General features: G+C 42.6%; 1 protein-coding gene across 1 annotated transcript; it reads right to left on the bottom strand.

Moving 5' to 3' along the window:
• Nucleotides 1–3: 3 nt before the first annotated feature.
• On the bottom strand, nt 4–20,541 carry slc13a4 (solute carrier family 13 member 4). The gene is made up of 15 exons (XM_076076126.1): nt 19,947–20,541; nt 11,512–11,640; nt 9,281–9,417; nt 8,971–9,146; nt 8,621–8,684; nt 7,820–7,907; nt 7,535–7,719; nt 5,807–5,926; nt 5,493–5,594; nt 4,965–5,066; nt 4,667–4,779; nt 3,597–3,706; nt 3,176–3,337; nt 2,521–2,658; nt 4–2,249 (listed from the first exon to the last, which is right to left on the bottom strand). The coding sequence occupies exons 1-15, from the start codon at nt 20,067–20,069 to the stop codon at nt 2,112–2,114; spliced, it is 1,887 nt and encodes a 628-aa protein (XP_075932241.1). The 5' UTR covers nt 20,070–20,541; the 3' UTR covers nt 4–2,111.
• Between the last annotated feature and the right edge of the window lie 711 nt (nt 20,542–21,252).

The following is a 21,252-nucleotide window of genomic DNA, read 5'->3' as shown; positions in this document are numbered from 1 at the left end:
TTAGTGGTTTTATTGTTGTGTGTGTGTATAATGTTTGTATCATCCTACCTCTAGTTTTCATCTGACGGGACATCAAGACAACACATAATTTAGGAATATTACAGCTCATTCGGAAACAGGCTTTATATTACAAATCTGTGTGTATTTACAAAAGACCCCTGGGTCAAAGGTCACTGCTGCAACACCCTCAAGATGTGTCAAACCTTCAGTAGAACTGAATAAATTACAAAATAAAAGCGTAGGCTTTTGATTCTGCCCACACTATAGGACCTAAGCTTTAAATGCAGTGATATAAAAAAAACAAATTGCAATTAAAATTTGTGTAAAAATACAAAGCACATCTTTTATATTTTTGCACAGTACAATGAATGTTATGTGCAAACCTTTTCAACATCAGACAACAGTTATTGTGATTTGACAGTTGATTGAACACACCTTTGTACCATACAACCCTGTGCTACCGCTCTCTCACTTTCCTCTGAGGCCTTTAGATGCTACATTCATCAACAACTCAGAACTTGGAGACACCTTTGCAGCCTCCCACATGTGCATTTCTTGTTAGCCCTCACATGCCAGGAGAAAAGTCCCACCTTGACCTCAGACCAAACATCCTGTTGCTTAACACGCCAAAGTATCGCATCTCACAAAACACATACGCCTTTGTGATAAATAACAGAGGCTATTGATTCTCAATATCGGCGTTTTCTACCTGCTGACAAGCACACAATTTCATTTGTTAAATCGTTATGTTGGCTAATAAACCTCGTGACCTCAAGCTAGCAAAATACCCTCTGATTTTATGACTTCATAGACAATTATGGAGATTTCCGATGTATTCAGTATGACCCCCCTCCCCCCTCCCAAAAGAAAGACTGAAGGCAAAAAGGTAACTATGGAGAGGACAATTAAATCAAAAGCACCTGGCTGAATACACAGAATAATGGCAGGAGTGTCTCCTTCCAAACTTCAAGAGAAGGGAAAGCTCAACAATCGAATTAGCATAAAACACACAGTGGTTTGATTGGTCGACAAACGCTGGACTTTTTATACCTTAAATACAGTACAGCGTACACTCTTAATATTCGGTATCAATTGCACAGTAAAAAGCACGTACACTCCTGCTTTCCATAATTTAAGGAGGGTGGTAGTGAACCCAGCTCCTGGCACTGCTCTGAGATTAAAGCAAGGCAGTAACACTGTCATGTGTAGTATGACAGGAAATAATATGGGAAAAAAAGGCACTAGTGGGTACTGCGAGTTGCTTGTTCAGCATTGACAGTGTGATGGGGCACAGAATCAGCACCAGAAACTTTGGTAAAGACATCAGGCACATATTTAGACACCTAGATTTCCAGAGTAATTAATGCAGGCAGCCTCTGAGTACATCCAAGCTTCTACCTCTTTTAAAAACACATATCATAATATGAGATACCAGGTAGATCTGACAGGCTTGATGACAAGTAGCTCTGTGGATACAGTACAGTATCAGCCGTGGCAGAAGCCTCAAATTCCTTCAGCGAACATGTCACCAGCCCAACGTGTTGCAGTACATTTGAATGCAGCAGAAGTTCAGCAAGCACCCAGCTAAAAAGAGGCTAATTTACGCCTGCCATGTAGCTTATTTCTATCTAAATATCAAACTGATCCACAGAGGAAGGCATGATGTGGTTCCGTTTCTATTATAAATCAAATAACAAAATTTCCTGATCACCAAAAAAATATATTTTTTGTTGCTTCTAGTGACATCTTCAGTGATTCGGTGAAAACAGGATCTCCATCAAACTTCGTTGATGGAGATAAAAAAAATAGTTTTTGCTGGAGTCAGAGCTCCACACAGTTCTGCATTTCTCGTGATGCCCCCTTGTGGCCGATACAATTATCATTCTAATTATTACATCTAGGCAACAGGTGATGGTTGTTATCGTCCTTCTCTTCATCCTCCTTCAGGTCCAGTTTAATCCGAAAGGACTGGACTCTGAGAAACACCAACACCGTCCTCTAGACGTCACTTCCTTGTTGTCTTTCTTTACAGCAGCACTCCCTTGTCGCTTTCTCTCTCTCTCTCTCTCTCTCTCCGTCTTCCGGTGATTCATCCCCCACCCCGGCGGTGGTTATAAGCTCCCGGTGACGTTCCTGGCCACCGCCCAGGCCGGGAACTCATTCAGGTCGAAGAGGGGAACCCCCCACGTGGTGATGGCCAACATCACCACCGCCACGCCGATCAGGTTCACCCCGAAGCCTGCTTTCACCTGGAGGAGAGGAAGAGGAAATGAAAAAAAACAGATGGTAACATGTTAAAAGAAGAGTTGAAATTATTCAACTATGCGAAAATAAATGTCAGAATAAGGTTGAGCAAGAGTTAAGAATGAAATTTCTTCATCCCTCTATTTACACAAAACAACTTTGACACACTGTGCTCTCGAGCCTTTTGAAGTTGCAGGTGCAGAAGGAGCATGTGACTGTGTGTGTGTGTGTGTGTGTGTGTGTGTGTGTGTGTGTGTGTGTGTGTGTGTGTCGTACCATGTCGCTGATCTTCACGTGGCCGTAACTGAAGACAATGGCGTTGGGGGGGTTCCCCACTGGAAGCATGACCCCGAATGACACGCACATGGTGGACGGGATCAAAGTGTGGAGCGGGTTGATTTGCAGAGTCTCTGACTGGAAGTAGGGAAATGGGTCAAGAAGAACAATGGGGGGGGGGGGTTGTAAAGAGAATAGAGGAAGAAGAGACAGAAGGAATGTCAAAAGAAGATGAGGCAGGAGGTAAATGGAGTCAAAACTGCTTTCATAGGCCCTGTTTTCAAAGTGATGCTTCGTTCAAAATGGCCGCTTATGAGGAAACGTATGCGTGGACAGAGTAAGTTTTGTAACGCAGCCCTTTGTAAAGAAGACGACAGGTCATGAGCGTCTTTTAAAGGAATGGTTTGACATTTTTTTAATGAAATATCAAATAGGGTTGACACCGCAGTCATATCGGCCTGTTCAACATGAAGCTGAAGCCAGCAGTTGCTTTGCTTATCTTGGAACAAAATCCACCTTCCAGCACCTCTTATTCTCACTTAACGTGTTAAATATTGTTAATCCTAATGGGACCAAAAGTGTAGTTATTGGTTGGTGGGTACTGGAGGACCAGGCATTGAGCGTAAGTGTGTGCGTGAGAGGTCGCGTGTCGTACCAGCGCTGACAGGATGGGCAGGAAGACGGTGAGAGTTGCCGGGTTGGAGGCGAACTCGGTGACCGCCGACACCAGCAGGCAGGCCAGCAGGGTGACGGCCCACGGAGGAAGACCACTCATGGGCTCCAGCTGTCTGCCGATCCACACCGACAGGCCTGACACCTGCACACACACACACACAGACGAAACACATGTGAGCATCCTCAAAGGTTGCAACCACGTCTCACTAAACCTCTACTGCTTTGGCCTAAAGTCCATCATTTAAATCAGGGTTGTGCATGCGGACAAAATCAGATCATCTGAACTCCTCATCTTCAAGCGATGACCTGAAGCTAATCTTGGAGATAAAAAAATAAATTAAAAAAAATCGCTCTTCACCCTCAACAGTACTGCAGTACAACGACACACACATGCGTAGTACCTTGCAACCAGCAGCCAGTGCATAGCCTCCTCCCACCAGGATGACGATCTCCCACGGCATCAGCTTCTGGAAGTCCTTCCAGGTGATCATGGGAGCCAGCGGGTCGGACTCTGAATTGTCATCAAGTGTTTGAAAACCACAGAAAATATGTCAATACAGCTGGAATGCTAACGGGGTGACCTGCTGCTCATATAACTAAGTATTAAATAAGCGTCATATCTATGAATCATTTTGTTGTGGATATTCTTTATGTTATCTAAAAAAAAACACAGTTTTGTATTTGGTTGGTAATTTAGAGATAAGTTTCTGCTGAATGATATTTTTTTGCATTGCATTGTAGTATATAATATGTATGATAAAGACATTTTTAGTAATGCTTTATTTTACAGGTAATTACCAAGATATTTCATATATGTAATTTGGTACTGATCATAGGGAAAATAGGGATTTCTCTGAAAAAAAAACTCCATATAAACCCAAGTTGAAATGTATTCATCATTATTTTATTATTGCAAACTATAGCAATTCATATTAATTATCAATTGTAAAAGTTTAGCACTATTTTCCATAAAATTTGTATTCAACTACAGATTTTTTTGTTTCGAGGAATAAGGACTGAGGACTTTAAGAAAGAAGGACCCAATAAATAAAGCGTTACCACATCTTCTGAAGCAGTAAATACATTTCCTGTTACATAACAAAGTAAAATTGTTGATTATGGTTTTGTCGAGTTTTTGTTTTGTTCTTTTACCTCTCTGTGTTTTTAACATCATAACATAAAATCAACCTGCACAGGCTGGTAACAACAGCTGTTTGGAGCAGGCCAAGGAGACTGTGTATGATTGTATAACTTTATCACAAATAGAGGAAAATCATAATGGTTGTGGCTGACTTATGAATTGAGCTGGACAAAGATTACTAAATATCCTTGTCTGATGCAAAACTACTCATTTTGAATAAAGCTGAAAATATACATCAATATTGAGTTTTCCTCTCCCTTCTTTGGAGATAAACTAAATGTAGAGCAGCCGTATCAAAAACTGCCAGCTGGACGGGTGCGTGGTCCTGACCTGTGTTCCTACAGCTGGAGGAGGAGGAGGAGGAGAAGGGTCGCCTGGCAGGGATGAGGAAGAGCAGGAAGCCCAGAAGGACAGACACTGTCGCATCGGTCCTGTAGCCTTTCCTGAGGGAGAAAACACCCACCGATGGAACGCAGATATAAAAGATGCAGAAGAAGAAGAGCTTCCAAACTCTTTGCATTTATCTCGTCATCGTCATGGTTTAGCACGATAAGTGTTCTTATGGTGCTGATTTTGTGTCTGACAGTGTGTGTCTGATCATTAACTGTGGTGCATTATGGGATCTTACTTCTCAAAAAGAGATGTCCAGCCGGGCACGAAACCAGGCTCTCTGGTGAACCACAGCAGAGTCATCAGGATGAAGAAAACAGCGGTCACCACCTCTGGGTAGCTGGGAGTCACACACACAGAAACCCGCAACAATTACACGAGTGATAACGTGGTTTTAGCTACAACGTCCCGTCTGGGTGTGTGAGTAAGACACACACACACACACACACACACACACACACACCGCTGCCAAACGTCTTAAGTTGTTCATTGGGACTTTAAAAGCTTTTAAAACATTTCTTTTAATGTTTCGTTGAGATATTTTTGCAGCGTTTATAATTGCGTACAAGAGATAAATTAATGGATTTTCCCATGAATTATGTTAAAATAATAAATATTTTCTGTTGCTAAGACCACTTTGAGATTCTCTTCCTTCCTGGTGTCTTCATGTTGTTTGTCAGTGACAGGAATTGACCAAATTCCCATAAATACAACTTGAAATATTCCAGGGACATCCAATCAGGAAAGCCAGGCCAGAGAAACCCACCTGATGGGTCCCAGTTTGGCGTACTCCTCCTGGATCCTCATCTCCGACAGCATCTCTCTCCTGGTTTTGCGTTTCTTACTCCACGAGCACGTTTCCCTGAAACTGAACACACACACACACACATACACCACAACAGAATCAACCACTCTGTTTTTTTTTAAACTGCAGCCACAGGACACAGGACACCAACAGGTGCGGTGGCCACAACGGGTGACGGACAGAGGGATTATCGTGAGTCAATAATGATAAGATGCATGATTGCAACACCAACGTAATCACACAGCACACTAGGACACACACACACACACACTCACTTGCAGCCGAGGAAGAGGAAGTGCAACCACAGCCAGGTGAGGACCAGCATGATGATGGCGATGGGGAAGCTGAAGATGAACCACGTGCCGAAGTTTATCACCTTGGCGTCCGGGTAACGACTGAAATGACAAAGACGCAAAGGACGCAGAGTTATTCAACCGCGTGTGCAGGCTGTCGTCCTTTAACACTCGTTTCATACTGTGATGGCTAGAAATGACCTTTGCAACAGGAGAAAGGAAGAGGGCTGATGGGATATGTGGTGTTAATTTAGAGAAACAGCAGCACTAATATTAGCAAAGGGCCGCCAATCATTGACGACAAGGTCCATCATTGAATAACTGTTTATGACATGTAAGTGTGTGATATATTGATGTTTCTTTAAAGGCTGAACCTTGTGACTACTGACAGCGCTCATACTGATAAAAATGGGAGCTTATCCAAGTCCAAAATAACCATTTGTCCCCCATCAACCGCTCCCCCCCTTGACCTCTGGTCTCTGCTTTGACTGACATCTGTTGTTATTCCCGTCTGTTTATCTGCGCAGCAGCACAGCTGACTGTCCACCCTGACAGCAATATACTGTAGATAAGCTGCTCTTTAGCCTCTTTGCAGATATTCTGCGGGGTTTCTGGTCAACGTGCAATGTCATGAAAAAGGTAGTATGTCCCAATTGAACACATACTGCATGCAACTGTATGTACTTTGTAAGGGCGGCTATATGTCTTCTAATACTGCACGGAGGAAGAGTAAGAAGCGGAACGTAACGCGAGCCTTTTATTTTATAATTTAAACTTTAAACTTTTAATTTATAGGAAATCCTATGTCCACGAAATGGAAGACAGAAAATGGACAAACTCTGAAAGTAGAACAAAAAGAAGCTGGGGATGACAGTAAAGCTACACAATCAGTGAATGCAGCACTTGTTTTACGTACAGATTCAGGAAGAACTATGGCCTAGAAGAAGCAGCAACTGATATAAGCAAGAAGCTACAACTGATGACAACTGAGCAATGAGATTTGCTGAGCATGCAAGTACGTGATCGATTGACCTTGTCGTAATAGCATGGGCTTGTTGCGGACACTCACAAACACCGACCTCGTTCACCAGGGGCCTCTCTCACTTATAGAAGTTGACCTCAGGCTATTTTTGAACTCAAGAATCGCAAGCACAATCTCACTTTATTTGACTAAAATGAACTCAAAGTTAAAAGGTAATATTGAGGGAGTTTGTTTTACAAATATGTTGCTTGGATTGATTGCTGTTCCTTATACCATCACTCCTAGGATTACTTGTACTACTGCTCACACACACACACACACACACACACACACACACAGAATCAAAACCTGACCTTTGTCCAACAAGCTGCGACATGAAGGAGGCCATTCTGCCGGGCTTAGTGCCGCGGCTGGAGGAAATCGGCTCTGTTAGGACCGTAGGGGCTGATTAGTTTGATCTCAGACCCTGTGAGCCCCCCCAGACACCGGGTTAACATGAACTGTCTCGGTCTGACCGGCACAGCAGCCAAGAACTCAATCGAGCTGTAAATAAGCTTGAGTTGAGATGGTGTCTGCCGGAGCTAATACCCGACCAAAACACCTGTCTGATACCAGTTTTTAAAGCTGCTTGTAACATCTATTCTCACCTTCAGCGGATGAGAGATGCTTGTCAACCCAGAAGGCTTTTAACTGAGTGTGTGTGTGTGTGTGTGTGTGTGTGTACCTACGTGTTAAACTGCTCGGCGAAGATAAGGTTGGTCGACGTGCCGGTGATGGTGATGAGGCCGCCGATCGTCGCGGCGTAGGTGATGCTGAGCGAAAGGCATTTACAGATCATGTGGTCCCTCTTGGTGGGATACTGGGAGTCCCTCCTGGTCCTCACACGCTTCACGTTCGGGATTTCGATTGCAACCTGAGAGGGAGCGAGGGGGATGTTTGTGAATGAAAGATAAAATAATGTTGCTGGCATTAATTGTACCGTGCGAGTGTGTCTGCCTGCGTGTGTTCCTCACCTGCGGCAGGTGTCCGTTGGTGTGCATGATGAGACCCAAACCATTCGCCCCCTCGTCACCTGTGGAGAGCTCCTGTTTAGTGCAGTCGCTGCCGGAGGGACAAGGGAAGAGGGCATGAAGACTTCACAATGACGAAAGATGTCAGTTATCGAATGCAGGAGGCGCTGAAGAGCGCTGCAGGGACGACGGATTTTTGTGCCAAGCATGTACGAAGTTAGCATCGCGCTGGTTCCCTCCACAAAGAGCCAATAGAATTTTTGGATTTGGTATCAATGCAGAAAATAATCTCTATGGCAAAATGTTTATGATGTTGACACTTTTTCTTCACCAAGATAATCTTTAAAAATGAACAAACTTTTTTTGATTTTTGAAGTGTGAATCGGCAGAAGTAAAAAGCTAACGTCAGGCTATAAACAAACCACACCTTGGTCACATGACTTCACTGAGCTTAAAGCGGACTAGTTTTGGCGTGATGACATTTTTGTGGTTTCATTTAGCGATCATTGTTAGCGATCGCCTTTTTTAAAACACGTAAAATCTCGAAAATGCGGACTCATTTCTGAGTTTTAGGACTCATTCCTGCAGCACCCTATTGCTGAAAAGCTGTGAACAAATGTTAGTCTTAAAACAAAACACAAGAAAGATATCTGAGAAGGTGAAATTCACTTTAAAAGTTGAAGTTGGACTGCGATACATACTGTGAATCACTGGCAATTGCAATTGAGAAGAAAACAAGGAAAATTGTGGAGAAATAACTGCTATTTCTCTCTCACACACACACACACACACACACACACGTACCTGTCGTTGCGATAGAGCAGCTCCAGCTGGTTTTTGTCGAAGTTCTCTTCTTTGTCTGAAACAGCTGCAGACAACAACATTCATCACAATCCTGAACTGTTTGTGGAACACGCTGCACTATAATCAAGATGAACTGTTGGTTGGATCCATCTATTTTCTCAACACATCGCATATTTGTGACTTTTGAGTTTGCTTAACTTCACCGCCTGTTATCCATCCACCAGTCTTGCGTTGGTGTTGGTGCGAGTATTTCTATCAAAATCTGTTAAATGTAAGAGTATTTTTATTTTTTTTCAAAGAAGCTTTTATAGTTCAGTGACCTCCCCCTGTGGTGACGGCGCCAGACGTACCGCTGTCGTCCTCGGGGGCCTCAGCGGTTTCGGAGTCGACGTGGCCGTCGGCCAGGCCGGTGCAGATCAGCTGCTGCAGGACGGCCTCGGCGATGGGCATCACCATGGCCGTGGTGGACGTGTTGCTGAGCCACATGGACAGAAACACTGTGCAGCACATGAAGCCCAGCACCAACCTGGGGGGACACAGAGGGACAGTGAATGATGTCTGCGGGTGTGTGTTTTTACGTTTTGTGTAGGACAACCAGTGTGAGTCCTCACTCAACAGTATTGAGTGTGTATAGCGAGTGTGTGGATGTGTGCTGCTCACATGCCGGGCTTGGCCCCTGCAATCATCACCATGCGCAGAGCGATGCGTTTGTGCAGGTTCCACTTCTCTATAGAGGCGGCCAGGCAGATGACTCCCATCAGCAGCAGAGTGGTGTCTTTACAGTACTCCGCTGCCACCTAAACATACACACAGAGGAGACATTTCAAAATAAAAGTTTGTGTGAATTCAAATTCAGGAAGATAAAGTAGAAGGGGCCCTTTTTGCTTTTCCCTCCTTAAAGCACTTCCCCCTCCTTCTTTTGGATCAACACTTACAGTTTCCCACTTGTTCTTTTTAATCTGCCCCACTTCCCACCCGCGGGGTTCTCGGCCTCGCAGTGTTGTATAAGACCGCGCCTCCTCACCTCTCACCTAAAACCCTCTGCACTTCCTCCTGCTGGACATTTTTACACATCGCTCCGTCGCACTCTCTTTCTCGGCCATTTCAAAGTGTAAGGAGCAGCACAGGACAGGAACTACACAGGATGCAGGGACATGCTTTCAACTCTCCTCCTCCCTTCACCATAATAACTCTTAGAATTGTAAAATCACCCGAAAGAGCAGGGTCATTTCCAACACATTTTAACATTACATCTTTAGTTTTAAAAGGCCCAGTGAAGCAGATGTTAGAGCATCTTTAGTTTATGTTGAGTCTTAAAAATGAAACAGAATATTTGAGCGGTGTACAGCTAACAGAGAGATTTGAATCAAATCCTTCACATTTGATTGGACCGGTAAAAAGTGGTCATCTCGACTTCAAGAGAAACTTGCTTATTTAGAAAGTCTCACGTGGAAAACTTTAACCAGATGAAATATGGGCCTAAATTTGTACCGACGCCGTTCCATTCCACGCTCACAGTGAGTAAACACGTACAAAGAGTGGCAGCAGATCAAGATAACATTTCTACTGTGAATTACCAGCATTAAAACAGATAAAAAAGTGTTAATCATTCAAGTCAAGTTAGTTGCATGTACTATAAGTAGTATTGTGTTGTACAGGTTTTCTGCCAGGCTTTGGGGGAAGACTGGGAGAACGATACAACAACTGAATATGTTGCATAAAGCTCTCTGCTGACATATTTATAGAACGCCATGGCAAGAGGCTTAGAGCAGCGTTAACAGGCGGCTTGTTTGTCAATGCAATTTGGTCATATGAGGCGCCCAGCTCACTTTTTATGTAATGGCTGATAAGAAAGGTGAGGAAGAGGGAGGTGAGTTTAATGGAGAGGAGTCTTGTGTTACTAGAACGTCATCGGCTGTCATCATCGGTCGAACCAATCAAATCTTCCCAGGATGCAGACTTGGATGCGGGGGATGATGGCTGATAGAGTGTTTGATTGGCATGTTTGATGTATTCGGAGATGATGACGTAAAACAATAAGTAACATATTGTAAAACCGTCATGGAAACTCATCCAAGAAACCTATCACATTCTTAAAAGTATACACGGACACATGCAGGTGGATCTGAGTTCTTGAAACACACTTGGTTCAGCGCACAGAAAGGCCTTTCACACATTTCCTTCCCGATCTGGATTTACTGCACATCTACATCTACAGTAATCTGATCAGCTGACTCTTACTACCAGCACAGTAACACGTCGTCACAACCGGATACCCCCAGCACCGCTGCTTCCCTAAGTGGCTGTTAAGCCCTACATGGTTTAGCTCTAATAAGTGTTTCTCTCACTTTTCCCCCTTGAGAGAGACAAAGGTTGACACCCTGCAACAGAGCCCTTGTTTCCCCTTCATCCGTTTAATCTTCTCAAACCAAAAGATTTATGTTCCACATCCCTTACAGAAAAACAGAGACGTTGTTCCAAATAGCATGTGGGGAATGGATATCCTCAGTTATCGAATGAGCTCTGCTCTGCAACATGTAAACAGAAGTATCAATGGAACTGTAAGTAACCCATGTAAGCGGACACATTTCAGCATAGGCTAATCCAGATTAAGGTCAATGGAGTTCATTGTTACACACCATGACTCTGCTCCAGTGTTATGTTATCATTATTTGGGTTGAAGCAATCTGAATTCTTTGTTTACAAGGCAATTTCTAATCACACTGATTTCAGGAAACTACAATCACTGTAGTCATTGTGATGAGATAATGCTATCAGCGCCAGCCTAATTTGTCTATTGGAAAGGAGAGCGCAGGCGGTGGAGAGGGCCACTCACATTGTTAGCTAAAACTATAAAACAGACAGATGGCTAACAATACATAGAGACTCACCTCGCTGGACTTGAGTACCCCAAAGAGCGGATAGAGGAAGGCGGGTACCAGAGCAGCAGCGCCCAGGGGAACAGCCTCAGACACCCAGTAGACTGCGGTCACCATCAGCACGTACGCACAGCATGCCTCCTGTAAGTGAGGAAACACAAAGAGAGAGGAACAAATAATGTTTCATCACCCACCAGATAAGACACTTCTTTTGTTATACTTAACATTAAAGCAGACACATTTAGAAATGTTTGGCAACTTTGAGAAACAAGAGAAGCCTACAGCCAGGATACGGTCAGCTTAGCGTCGTAATGTGTGGAAGCAGGGGCTGAGCGGCGAGCCCGCCTCTGTCCAAAGGTTGCAAAAAAATCATCTACATCTCATTTGTTAATTCGTACAAAAAACAAAGTGTGAAAATTACATACACGTTGTGGTTTTACTTAGGGTTGTAAGCAGATTAAGTTACCTAAATACAGCCAGGCAAGCTATTTACCCCAACCTTAAAAACTAAAGAGGAATCTCGTGACGTTTATTAAGACCTTGTGAAGATTACCAAGACTTTCATTTAACCTTTTACACCACTCGGAGGACAATTGTACACCCCAAATTCAAGGATGGATCCTTACGGTTTAATTTAAATTGCAGAAAAAATATAAAGGACACTGCACATGTTTTGAAAAAGATTATTTGGATAGAAGGATTTATCTGTTAACCTGCTATACCCACATTTGTTAAACATACGCACTTTCCACTTCTGCCACATGCTGTGTGAGCTTGTATTACTTTTACGTAAGGGGAACATTCAGCATAACATCTTGCCAGCAACAGGTCAGTTAATCTCAAATTAATAAACCCAGAGGGCGGAGAATTAGCCACAGGGCTTCAGGATGAGGCATGGCCAGACCTGTTCAGAGCTCACAGGCATTCAAAGCATGGACTTTACAGAAATCACTGCCAAGTGTGTTGCATAGCACCCATTTTTAAAATGAGTTCTGCATCTCTGTTGTGTCCTGTTTGAATAAAATCTAGTTTTAAATTATAAAATGTCTATGAAACCTTTTTGTTGGTGAATGTTTGATGAATGAAAAGGTACAAAAACTACAACTTTCCTGTACTCAAGCACAGCGGAGCTTTGAGCTAAATACGAACTTGCAGCATGAAAATAATTAGTAACATGCTGATGTTAAACAGGTATTATGTTCACTTTGTTCACCAACTTCATTCAGCATGTTACCATGCTAATATTTCCTAATGTTTTCAATAAAAGCAAAGTAGAGCTGAGGCTGATGGGAATGTTATTACTTTTGCAAGTATTGATGAAAAATCAAGGGATCACACAGGCTGCAACCTCCGGGTCCGAAAAGTGAAGCCAATTCTCGCTAGTGTCCACCAGGGGGCGACTCCTCTGGTTGTATAGAAGTCTATGAGAAAATGACTCTACTTCTCATGTGATTTATTCCCTCAGTAAACATTGTAAACATGAGTTTATAGTGTCAAGTCTCCTTCAATACAGCATGATGTTCATGGAGTAAATTATGGTCCATTTAGAGCAGGCATGGGCAAACTACGTCAAATATTGGTACAAAACTGTCCAAATTATAGTAAAGACCGCATTCATTTTGCCTTTTTCCTGCAATACCCGGCGTTTCAGTTGATCCCACTAGATGGCGCACTCCAGACACAATTGGCCTTTGCTGGGGTCTGGTCTATTCTCTCTAGATGACGCCCACACCTGAGTTCGCTACTTGATTGGTTCTTAGCAGTCATGACGTGTCCTTCCCTGATTCGTCACACTCCTATCACGTGACCCTTACCCAGAAGCTCACAAACAACATTGATTACCGATTGGCTACCAGGTTAATTTAACATGGACAACTGATTACAGGCGTTGCTGACCTTGTTGTCTTTACTAATAGCTGTTGTCCAGTTAACGTCTGCATTATTACGGAGGAAGCAGCTGTTATTGGAGCGATTAGCGAGCAGCGTGTCCAGCAGCGTTATCAGCGCTATGGAGCGGACGTCTGAAGTCACGGTTAGCGGCTTTAGGGAGGGTGATGGACACAAAACAGAGGACTTTCCTGTCCTTAATAATGCTTATTTTGTTCTGCACATCTATTGTGAAGTCCGCAGATAAAATGTAAAAGGAACAAAACATTAAATGCTCTCCAGTAGTACAGATAGTTAAGCCACCAGCAGAGCTACAAGAGAGAACAGACAACGAAACCGAGAGGAAACGAGTGAGAGACGTGTGTTGACCACTTATGGACCCATAATCTAGTAAACTTTTACGTGTAAGTGTTGATTTAAATTTGATGTGTGAGAGAGAGATAGAGCAAGACCTGCAGCGTTGTAACTACGTCTGAAAAATAAAACCTCTAAAACTTTCCACGAACTGTGTCTGTTCATAGAGGAAGATTTTAGAGAAGATAAGTATCAAACACGACCTTTCATTATTAAAGACGACTTTATTACTCTGTCGTATTTTGTTTAACTAAGCAACCAATCTACTTCCTGTTTAAACGGCACCCACATGCCCAGTGTACGCGAATAGTCACGTGATATTTGTTTTCAGGCGTTTTAGTCTGGACGGAGATCATTTCGAAAACGATGCTGAAACGCCGTGTGGACGGAGATCGTTTTTGTTTTAAAACGAAGTTCAACTCCCTTAAACTGGATGAGTTTTATGCTTCATTAAGCGAAGTTAAGTTTCCAAACATTAGGAGGATGGCACAGAGGATGCTGGTGTTGTTTGGCTCTACCTACGTGTGTGAGCAGACGTTCAGCGTGATGAACATCAACAAATCACGTCACAGATCCCAGTTAACTGATGAACACCTCAGATCTGTCCTGAGAATTGCCACAACCAAGAAGAAGGCAACGGCCCAAAAACAAGATGGTGACGGCCAAAAGTCTGAACTCGAGGCTTCAAAACGACAGTCCAAAAACCAATGGGCGACATCACGGTGACTACGTCCACTATTATATGCAGTCTTTGGGATCACCAAAGTTGCTTCCAGCACCTGTGGCTTGGTATTGGTTTGGCTTTCATTGCACAGGTTGTAACTCCAACATAACGAGTGCTCCTGATTCACTGTGGATTAACTTGGCAAGAGGAAAGAGGCATTTCCAGGCACCGCTGTTGGATTAGGCTGAGAACAGAACAAGTTGTTAGGGTTCATAACCAAATAGGGCCTTGCCAAAGAAAATGTGACAATCCAAATCCTCCCAGAACACATACAAACTTCACAAAGAGAGAATGTGGTAAAAAAAAAAGAAAAAGAAAAAATGAATTGACAACAAAGAAACGGTGTATTCTTCATTTGGTTAACTGTTGTTTGTCTCTACCACAACTATACATTCAAGAAACATGAGGTCGCCTGGTAACAGGATTAAAGCAAAGCTAGGTTTTAAGCTGTTAATCTGTCAGAGAAAAGTGGAAAGAGGAAAAGAGAGGGGTACAAGGGAACTAAGAACAAATGGACAGATAAAGAGAGACAAACATGGACGACATAACTCAGAGGGTGATGTCTGATTCAGCAGTCACTGATCATTGACTATTGGTCTCTGTTTTCCCAGAAGATAGTTGCCACACAAGGACTGCAGCTTCAATCAGATTCTCAAACATCCATCGCTGATGCAACCTCAGTCAATACATGCTAATGGAAGAGAGCCCGCGTTTGCTTCGAGGTCAGACTGCTGTGACAAGCATGAAATTTCAAGGATTTTTAAGAAAAGAACAATGTAAGCAAAAGTTTACTCGATTTTCTGTAAGAATGTGATGCTGGAGTGCCTCACATGTTTGTGTGTGTCACAGCAGGCTGTATAGAGGAAGAGGTTTAAGGCCCTAATTTAGCTTTCCAGATTTAAATAGGCCATCATAATATCTCTGGCTGGCAGATATTTGCCAGAATTAACCAACTAAAGAGTTTCACATGTGGGTTTAATGATTTTTATGTCCCGCATAGCTCTATGACCTAAAAACTTCAGATGAGTTGGACATTTTGCTCAAACTCTGACAGTTTTACCGCTGACAGGCCAATTTCTGTCTCAAATGTAACAGAAGACCATTGACTGTCTCATCAATTCTCTTTATCTGTGGACATGGATTGGTATTTAGAAGGGGAAAAAAACACACACACAGTGACTGAAGGACTCCTGATAGGCAGATTAGGTCACAGCTGAAACCTCTATTCACTGAACCAATCAGCAGAGGTCTAAATGGGCTTTTAAACTGACAGATAACATTAACACACACACACACACACACATTCTATTGTATACCCATATGCAGATTAAACCAACATCACAAATACAAGTGAACACATACATAGAGCATAGTAAAGCCTTTAAATCTAGAGATCTTGTCTATTTTTGTCAAATAAAGTGAGATGTGAGAAACCACCTATACAAAAACACACGCACTCAAGATTAAACACCTATGTTACCATCACCTGTGGAGTTTCAATGCTCTCTGCTCAGATATTCCAACAAGATGTTCTAGTAGAAACCCAAAATACAAGTATGAACCTGAAAAAGAGCATGATATGTGTCCATGCTTTAGTGTACAAAAAAACACGTTGTTTCTCATACTGTCTGAATATACCTGTATTTCCCCTCTGTATTCCCCACTCCGTTTTAGCACCTGTCTCTTTAAGCCCCCCTTCCGAATAAGCCCAGTCTGCTCTGATTGGCTTGCATGAAAAATATGGCGCACCTTTGCAAAGGTAGTTCTCAAGCAATGGGTGGTATATGCTAAGGAGCCCGCATGGCAATGGCTTGTTGAATGTGTTCTGATCTAGGCAGGCAACAAAAAACTGACTGGATTGTCTTGTTTCACAGTTTGTGGGTCGGTAGGCACTCCGGATGCCGAATGTAAAAGGGAGTTTTTCATGATATGCCACCTATAACAAGACTGAGAGTCTCCAGCCATTAGTTCTGTGAGGCTTTACGTCCGCACAGGGATGCTTTGAGCTAAATGCTAACTTCAGCATGCTAACAAGCTCCCAATGACAATGCTAGCATGCTGATGCAGGCATCATTTTTTACCATGTTCAACATTTTAGTTTAGAGCGTTAGCATACTATTATTGGCTTATGTTACGCCCCCTGACTTAACGATGCCTCTTTTCTAGTAGAGAGCTCTGTTTGTCTTTCAGGTCTGCCACGCCCCTTGACGATCACTGAAGCACCCACACCTGAGAGTCCTCATTTCATCAGTGGAGCCGCATATCAACCCCCGAATCCAGTGTTTCCCGGCCCCCGTTTGTTCACTCTGGGCCTGTGGCGCTGTGGGTTTGCTGTTGCTGCTACCAAGGGCATTTGTGCTGCCATACCTGGGGTTCAAACTTCATGGAAGCTTTGTAGGGGTTCTCTGCCTTTTATTTTGTAAAGTTTTCTCCTATTTTTGTGACTAGTTAGGGAGTTCAGTATTGTGTTTGTTTGTTCGTAGGCCATCTGACCTCTTCTTTTCCAGTTAGCGTGGGGGTTTTGTTTATTATGTTGGCCTTAGAGACCCTGACGGCTACGCTTCCTTATTTAGTTGGTTTGTTCCTGTTCACCTATACTGTTAATAAATGTGTCTAATTGCCGCTGCCTTATCCTCTTAGTTTTTGTTAAACTTTTGCCAAGGTTTTCCATCACCTTTTATGTTACTTCCAGTGTACCCCTCGGCACACTATATAGGCCGTAACAGCTTATTAGCAATAAACACAAAGTAGAAGTTAAGTAGGCCACAACGTTAGCTTCTTACTTCTTGCGATTGCATTTCCGCTTCAAACATCATAGGAGTGGTGTGCATCTGGGGAAATTATATTTCTGCAATAATCATAAATCCCATGGAGAAACCCCCACTGGCTCTTTGTCGAGGGAACCAGTGCAATTCTAACTTCCGGGTTGGCCTCCACAATACGTCATCTTGCATCACTCTAACATTGTTGAGCCAGAGAAAAAGTCAGGGGATGAACAAAGTCGCTAGGATTCATCTTCTGGGGACCATGAATTCTGTTGAAAATGTAATGTCATTGTTGTTGGGATATTTCGGGACTAAGTGACTGAGGGACCCACATTATCAACCCGAGGGGCATTTAATTTAAACATTCAATGGACTGTTATTTAGCATCCTAGGGAACATTTTCTTTGTATCCAAGTATACATTGTGTTGTACTCACTTCTGTTCTATAGATTGATTCATCTGCAGCTATTCATTTGTAAGGGAATGCAAAATGGCAAAAGTATATCTGCCATTGGCTCTGGATTTTTGTCAAGTCTCTCTCCCCGTCTGACCTGGCCTGACTGCATCCAACAGATGTTCTGTCTTTCTGCAGCTGGACACAGTATTACTCCAAACGCACACACACACACGCTCTTCAAACCCCTGCCACATTCCTGACACAGTCTGGGGTCCCTGGTGTCGTAAGGAAGCCACGTGGGGCCGAAATCCAGCGTGCTGGTAGGTGATTATACAACTTAATTGCTCGGATTGTTTCTTTCTTTTTCTTTGTAGTGAAGTTTTTGTTCTCTGTTGGCTCTCATCCTGCGCCACCAACTCGTGCCAAACATCCACCAGTCCCTACATAACAACAAGGCTCGCGGGCCACAGAGCTGATTGGCTGACAGACAACATGTGAGCAAGTAACGGTTCCTTTTGAATATTAATGACGTTACAAGAAACACATACACCTGTGACGCAGAAGAGCCCATTTATAATACATAGACACAGTCGCAACTCGTGCAGTTATTGTTTGAGATGGTGGTTCTTTAGCAACGGCCATATTGAATGTTCAACGAGTGTTGAAAAAACACAACAGAAAGTTAATATTAATGACATGGTAATAAGCATGTGAATGCATGATTATTTGCAAGAATGTTAGCTACAAACAAACCCACTTGTTTATTTTAAATACCTTTACATTTCTGTCCCGTTTTGCATGTTATGTGCGACTTCATAGTTTCATTTATTGCAGCTTAATCACCAGACAAAATCATATTTTATGATTTATATGAAAAGGATTTTTGGTGTTTGACACAGATTTGGACCTGGCCCCAGTTTGATGCCTCTCATGAATAATCATTAAAGTGAGTCGCAGCAAAAAGCATCAGTTTCTCAGAAAAATGAAATATAATGATATTTAGCACTTTCTCAAGTTGCATCTGTATTTTGTGATCTAGGTAGCTGGAAATGTTCTTGTTTTAAAGCACCAGCAAAATCATTAACGTGCAATTTTGTATGAAAGTATAAAATAATAAAAAGAAGGAAATATAGCTGATAACAGAAATATATATTATATAAATATATTATTTTAGTCTTCCAGATTTTCAAAGATTGAGAAAAATCTGTGTTTAGACCAGCAAAGTGCCATAGAAAATTAACTACGCAACACTCCTACACAGTTTGACATTTGACATTAAAATAATTTATTGGTGCGCCTACATATTACAAAAAGTGTTTCTATATCTGTTGCTCTTAAATTTTATTTAAATTCATTCAACACTTCTAAACTGAAATACAGCATATGGCATAAAGGCCCACTCAAAATTGGATGTTATGTGTACATCTGTAAATAAGTTAAAACAGGCAGACAATGCAAAATATTGGTTTCTGTTCACGGCCTATGGGCCCACTTAAAAGATTTTTGATGCAAATGTAAATCTGTACGTCTGATATTAAGACGCAACAAACAGAAGAAGGAAAGAGGCCATGACGTGGAGACAGAGGTATCTCACTTGTCTGACAGATTTTATGAAAGACAAACACCAGCTACGAGGCAGAATGAGAACTTCTCAGTGGCTGTCACAGAAAACAATCCGATTGAGCGTGAGCCCGCAGGAGCATCAAGTGGTTCACTCCTTCTCTATTTTCTCTCCCTCTTTAGCAGCATCTCCATCTCATCAACATGTTGCGACATCTCTCCTCCACACACACAGCTCAGCTGATGATCGGGAAAGCTCGAGACAAACATTCATCAACACAGTGGACAGTGTGCCTTTTGATTAATTCTCTGTCTCTAGTCTCTCCCTCTCTCTCTCTCTCTCTCTCACACACACACACACACACACACACACACACACACACACACACACACACCACGAAATCCCATCAAGACAGTGAAGCCATTAGCAGCAACCAGGAGGGACATCAACACATCAGCTGGATGTTTTGTTTACTGCTGCATCGGGTGTTTTATAGGTATGTATGTGGTTTGATGATATATTTAATCATTTCTAACTAAATGACTTTATGTGTTAAAATACAAATCAATACTGGTCCTACAGTGACCAGTATTAACTAGTTTGATTTGTTGTATTTTATTAATAGCCTAATCTCCTTTAAATTCTACCATCCAATTGCAATGTGCTCTTCTTTTGAAAACCATGACTTTCTGTCAGATTTTGAAATGTCTTTTCTGTTGAGAATTTGAAAAATAACAATATTCCATTTCCTGTACTCACGCTGGTGGGGTGGATGAGCGGTAAGGGAAGCAGGGACAGCGGGATGAACACCACGAGGATCAGCTTCCGCGCCATCCATAGCTTCTTGAACACATCCATCCTGGCTGTGGCCTCTAGCCTCATGGATGACCCGGGGCTCTGGATCGGACTGGCCACAACTCAGCAGAACCGGGTGTGAAAGGGTCTCACACCACCACCGGCCGGAGGAGCCAGAGGGAAGACGTCTCCTGGGAGCGCGTAAAGTTCTGCTTTGGCTGTGCGCTTTTACGCACAGACCGCGGACGGTGACAGGACCTGTGCGTGGCTTCTGTGAGGTGAGTGACCTTGCTTTTACCCAGAACAGAATTGTACTTCCACTCTCGTGCCACGCACACCAGACCCGCAGTCCCTCTCCTCCTCCACGTGTTTAGTGCTGTGTGAGGCATCAGGTGAGGCTGTCGCCACATTTATGAGCCCTGATCGGTATGCTAATTCATCACGGCTTTACCCCACCCTCTCTGGCCCTGTAGGGACCAATCAGGGGTGAGAAAAGTTTTCACAGAGGCGTGGGTGTGTGCGTGTGCATGTATCCGGTAGTTTTTGCAGCAAAACTCTCTACACGGGAATTGAATGGGGTTTACAGGGAAATTATGTGTAACACAAATGAATATTATTATAATGACATGGTTGCTGAATAAAATGGAGTTATTAACATTAACGAGACATAAATGGAATATAAAAAATAACTTTGATCATACATGTTATGAAGTTTTCTAGTGTGTGTGACCAATGGTATAATAAAAATGGTTCGAAGTTTTGATTACGTAATGTGAAATCATATAACCCTAAACAAGAATCCTTAACACTTCAACAACATTACACAGTGAAACAAATGGTGTCCGTGGACTGAAAGGGAACCAATCAGTTGAGCCCTGAAGTAACACACTGTCCTCTAGAGGATTCAGTGAAGTGGTGCAATGGCAGTTTTATTCATATAGCAGATGTCATTACACGTAAACTCAATGTCTTTACATTTAAAGACAACATAAAGACAGGGGCATAAACATGAGGACATAGGTAGCATAAACAAAATAAATTATAATAAATAATATAATATAAGAAGAATGCAGTAGCATACACAAGCACACTGCAATAAAACAAACATCTACACAATAAAATAGAAATTACATAGCTACACAGATAGCCAACTGTACAAGAAATAAGCAATATATAAACATAAATGTCACCAATTAATCGGCATTGTTCATCCAACCGTTTAAAAGGTCTAGATTTGTGGGCATCTAGCAGAGGTTGCAGCCAACTAACT

The sequence above is a fragment of the Anarhichas minor genome, unplaced genomic scaffold (genome assembly GCF_050575085.1).
Source record: "Anarhichas minor isolate MPS153535 unplaced genomic scaffold, ASM5057508v1 ptg000055l, whole genome shotgun sequence".
In the NCBI taxonomy this organism is placed as follows: domain Eukaryota; kingdom Metazoa; phylum Chordata; class Actinopteri; order Perciformes; family Anarhichadidae; genus Anarhichas; species Anarhichas minor.
The sequence above is the reverse complement of the archived record's forward strand: the minus strand, read 5'-3'. Positions and strand labels throughout refer to the sequence as shown.

Bases quoted from the DNA above. Each gene is read 5' to 3' on its own strand.
- slc13a4 (XM_076076126.1), bottom strand. From the start codon at position 20,069: ATGAGGCTAGAGGCCACAGCCAGGATGGATGTGTTCAAGAAGCTATGG. The intron at 9,147-9,280 runs GTGAGCAGCACA...GTGTCCCCCCAG, and splicing joins GCAGGGGCCAAGCCCGGCAT to GTTGGTGCTGGGCTTCATGT. The intron at 7,908-8,620 runs GTACGTGTGTGT...TCCCTCCGGCAG, and splicing joins CTGCTCTATCGCAACGACAG to CGACTGCACTAAACAGGAGC.